The 4,586-nt window shown below is 41.4% G+C and overlaps 1 protein-coding gene across 1 annotated transcript; it reads left to right on the forward strand.

Annotated features, from left to right (window-relative positions):
* Window positions 1-978: 978 nt before the first annotated feature.
* Window positions 979-4,381, forward strand: gtf2a2 (general transcription factor IIA, 2). The gene is made up of 4 exons (XM_079555771.1): window positions 979-1,206; window positions 1,830-1,934; window positions 3,904-4,030; window positions 4,129-4,381. The coding sequence occupies exons 1-4, from the start codon at window positions 1,135-1,137 to the stop codon at window positions 4,152-4,154; spliced, it is 330 nt and encodes a 109-aa protein (XP_079411897.1). The 5' UTR covers window positions 979-1,134; the 3' UTR covers window positions 4,155-4,381.
* The last annotated feature ends 205 nt before the right edge of the window (window positions 4,382-4,586 follow it).

The raw sequence follows: 4,586 nt of genomic DNA on the forward strand, positions 1-4,586 counted from the left end.
CCTTGAAATGTGGATAACATTTACAGATTCCTCACTTATGTAGGAGAACCTCACGCCACATCGCCTTCGGAGCGTTCTGTTTTACAAATGGAGCTGTTCATGTAGAAGTTCATTTGCCCCAAGTGTGTGCGCAAAATGAGGTCCTGAAGTGAGGCAGAGCTAACAAGATGATCAACAGGGGACCAGCAACAAACAGAGCATGACTGTGACGGGCTGTGAGAGCTCTCAGCGTGTGGACCACAGAGGCCTTTGAACAGGCAATAGGCTATCAGATAAAAGTGACATCTGTTTTTCATAACTTTCATTTGGCAATATTAGGCTATGTCATGTGCAGAAGTATAGAAACCAGAAGACAGTCAAGGCTATGACAGAGATAGAACTACTGCACAGCTTGACCCAGTATGATAAATAGCGATTTAATGTTATCCTCTAACAACCAGGATGTGACATTGTTATGGACAGTAGAAACAGAAATCGCCCTGAAAATGGCATTTTGGGAAAATTTGTTTCCAGATTCTTGCCTTTAGAGAATCGATTTAGGTTGGTCTTCATAACTTCTTACCAAAATGTGAAACAGTCTTTCGTTTTATAATAGCCCAAAAACTTCTATTATGGCAAAAGCAGGCAACATTCACATTAAGTGAAAGTGACAAAGACGAAGAAACACATAGGATATACCAGTGTTAGTCTCGTTGAACATAATATTTAGTCTTAATTTTAGTCAAAGTGATATATATATATTTTAAAAAGTTTTTCATGAGATTAAAACTATGACTAAAATGTCCAGATATTTTAGTCGACTAAAATAAGACTAAATAAAAATGTAGTTTTGGAAGAATTGTGGGTTTATTTTGAACGCGTCATTGTCAAGACATAAAGCGTTCTCCCTGTGTTGCTGACGCTGCTCAACCTGCCTGCCATTTTCCTCGGTGTCCGCTGGAGGGCGCTGAGCTGAGTGCGTGCGCCCGGGGCCGCGGTGACGTGACGCAGAAGAACAGTCAGCGCTGTTTGTTGTGGAGGGAAGGCGCTGCTAGTGTTAGTGCTAGCTGAGGCTCGGACTTGTGTGTTTTACTGCCTGTTCGCATGCAGGAGCGGGGCTAGGTCGTTATCGTTGCCTTGACTTTAGTTTGTACGATGGCTTACCAGCTGTACAGGAATACCACGCTGGGAAATAGCCTGCAGGAGAGCCTGGACGAGCTCATCCAGGTAAGGCACTTAGCTCCAGGTTAGCATGTGGCTAATGCACTGGGCTGCTGCTGATGGCTGTAGGAAAACATTTTTTTTTCCAGATTGTGTACAATACCCTTTTGTTTGTGTGTGAGACATGCTGCAGTCTGGTCTGGGCTTTGTCTAAATATGATTTAATATTCAGAAGTACTGAGATTGTGAATAGAGTTACGATTTATTATATCTTCAAAACAAGCTTCCGTTCGCTTTGCATGTTTCTTACACGTGTAGCAGTATTAACATTTGTGAGAGGACTGTACCAGCAATTAAACTAACTCGTGCATTTCACAATGTGTTTGTTTGTTCACAGGTGTTCTACATCATACGACCCCTAAACAGGACATGTTGTTTTCATGTTTAACCCATAACTCCCGAAATAATCACTGCCACATTTCGTACATTGCGATGAATCACGCACTTTGTGATTATGAACATATTTGTTGTCACGTTCAGTCATGCAGAACTTCAAGAGGTTGTAATAGTTTTTAGAGCAGCTGGACTAAACCTTTTGTATTTCCACTGTACAATAAATGTTTGCTCTTATTGCTCTGGCATTTGAATCCTGTGTTTCAGCCCTCTCTCTCTCTCTTTCTCTTTCTCAGACGCAGCAGATCACTCCTCAGCTGGCTCTCCAGGTGCTGCTGCAGTTTGATAAGGCCATCAACACAGCGCTGGCCAACCGGGTCCGCAACAGAGTCAACTTCAGAGTGAGTCCTCACCTGTCACAGTGTTCACGCTTGGGAGCTTTCAGTCATCGTTTACATTTCTGTCACAACATTAAAAAAAAAAAAAAAAAAAAATCTTTCATAGGGTTGTCAGAAAATAATGAAACAAAAAATATCAATACAAATCCAGTAACTAAGCAAGATTCTCATTGGAGCAGGTGTCAGTGCTTTAATGTTCCTCATAGAGATGCAACGATCCAGCTTTTTTGCTTCCAATACTGATACCAATTGGGGGTTTGAGTATCTTCCAATATTCGATATAAACCGAGACCAAGACTCCTTTAAAGTGTCTTTGTCTGAGTGAAAAAGTGAATGGTCCTCATTACTTTGAAAGTCTTATCTTCTCTTACATGACAGGCTTTTAGGTTGCATTAATATTAACAACTTCCAAAGTGACCTGATCATTACAAATATGTCAGTTTAACAGACTTTCACTACAATACAAAAACTGGGTAACTCCAGTACTCACTTTAGGTGATCCAATCATACTGTAGTTTCTGTCCCAGCCTTGATTAGTTGCTGTCAGCATTAACATACTGTTGCAGCTGCAGAGGTTAAAACTAACTCAGCGACCAAATTCTCCAGGTTCTGAGCTTCAAAATGAGGCACACCATATTCACTTGGTGAATGGTGTGTTTTTAAAATGGTAGGAGCCAAAACAGGTATCGCTTAAATATCATATATTTATTGCCGATACCTGATATCGTATGTTTTCTAGTATCGGCTCCGATATCCAATACCAGTATCGGATAGGTGCATCCCGAGTTCCTTGGCTTCACGCGTAGAGTAGCCTCTTCTCCACTGTCACCTCGAGGAGCCTAAATAAAGGTCCAGTTGATAGAACAGTATTTTAATCTTTGCAAAGCAGGACTTTAGACCGTGACCAAACTGGTTAAATATTTGATAGTGATTGGCAAAGATGCCGGCGCTCCAAAGCTTGTATCGCTCTTCTTGAAGCAGATTGCTTTGATGCTTTGCGTGGGAGCCTCACTACAGCCGGTCATGTGACTAAAGGCAAGGCATGTTTATTTATACTCCGCATTTGGTACACAAGGCAACTCAAGTGTCAATTGTCTTGAAAAGTGTGTTTCCGTGTGTTGCCTTGGTTTGACAGTTTTCAGCAGCGAGGCGCCAATCCGCAGATATTTTCTGGTCCTTATTGACAATTTTTCCCCGTTTAACCGCATTCGTGTGGGGCAAGTTTTCTGCTCCTGGCCATGGGATCCACAGCGGGAGCTCCATGAAACACAGAACCACAATACAAATAAAAATATACCTCTTTATTGGCCTATGATTGGTCTGACCATTCAAGCATCAATATCAGAGTGTGAAAATAATCTAAAAGTAAAACAATATTTAAAGAACTTTCCCTTTTCTGCATCAACAGTGTCTCTCTCCCATGAACAAGGCCACATAGTATCCACCAACCGGATCCCAACACATTAAAAATAGCTGGTGTTTACTTAAGAAAATAGTTTCTATGTGTTTCATATCGTGGATGACATTTCCAATCCAGTCGTTCTCTGTGCATCGCGCATGGATTTTGTACTGTATTTCCATGGCCCGCTGTGGGGTCATACCATAATGCTGTGATGAACTTCCCACTCCTACAAGTTCTGCTTCCATAAAGGCCAGTATAATGGTGCACTCAAAATTGTCTGGACTGTCAGAGTAACTAAATGTTTATGTGGGCTAGCCAGTGCGACTTGTGGAGAGTTAGTCTAGAGAGCCCTGCAAAGCGGCTCATCCAGCACTGCTACAGCTTACTTTTTTTAATTTTAGACTCTACAGTCCAAATTAGGTCCAGTAACTCATTTCCGATTGAACCCTTTATAATATTGCCAATGTTAGGCTATAAGCATACTGAATGTCAGAATGATTTTGTTACCAGAATTATTATTGTTTTTGATCTTGTCAGACTGTCTTATGAGCTTCTCTCTCTCCTTCACAGGGCTCATTGAACACCTACAGGTTTTGTGACAACGTGTGGACGTTTGTTCTGAATGACGTCGAGTTCCGGGAGGTCACAGATCTGGTCAAAGTGGACAAAGTCAAAATTGTGGCGTGCGACGGCAAAAGTGAGTTTTTGAACCCCCTGAAGGATCTGTGGCACAGACAGAGCGTTACACATGGTTGTTTTACTCATAGCTGTTTTATGTTTGTGTGTTTTCTGTAGATTCGGGCTCCAACGCTGGAGAGTGACCCTTCTCTGTTTTGCCACATGGACCTGGACTGTACATATTATTTATTGGAGCAGAGCACTGCTGTGTATGTGTGAGCGCATGTGAGCGTGGGGGCGGACCAGCCTCTGTGCCCACCTCACTTTTCTTTTTTTTTTACATGATGATTTGACATATGTATACTTGTGTTTGGCTTTCTCTCAATGAGCTGCATTATCTTTAATAAAAACTTTAAACATTTCAAATTGACATTGTGGCCTTCTTATGATTCTTCTGTGGATTGAGATGACAATTAAACGACGATGATGGGCTTAAATGGAAAAGGCTGTAATATTAAAGTATTCTTTAAACTATTTTATATTTATTTTAAAGGAATAGATCACCGTTTTTGCATAGTGAGATATGTTCTTACCTGAGCTTCGACGTGTTGATGCGTAACCGTCTGGTCTTTACG

Source organism: Gobius niger (assembly GCF_951799975.1).
Source record: "Gobius niger genome assembly, chromosome: 4".
In the NCBI taxonomy this organism is placed as follows: Eukaryota; Metazoa; Chordata; class Actinopteri; order Gobiiformes; family Gobiidae; genus Gobius; species Gobius niger.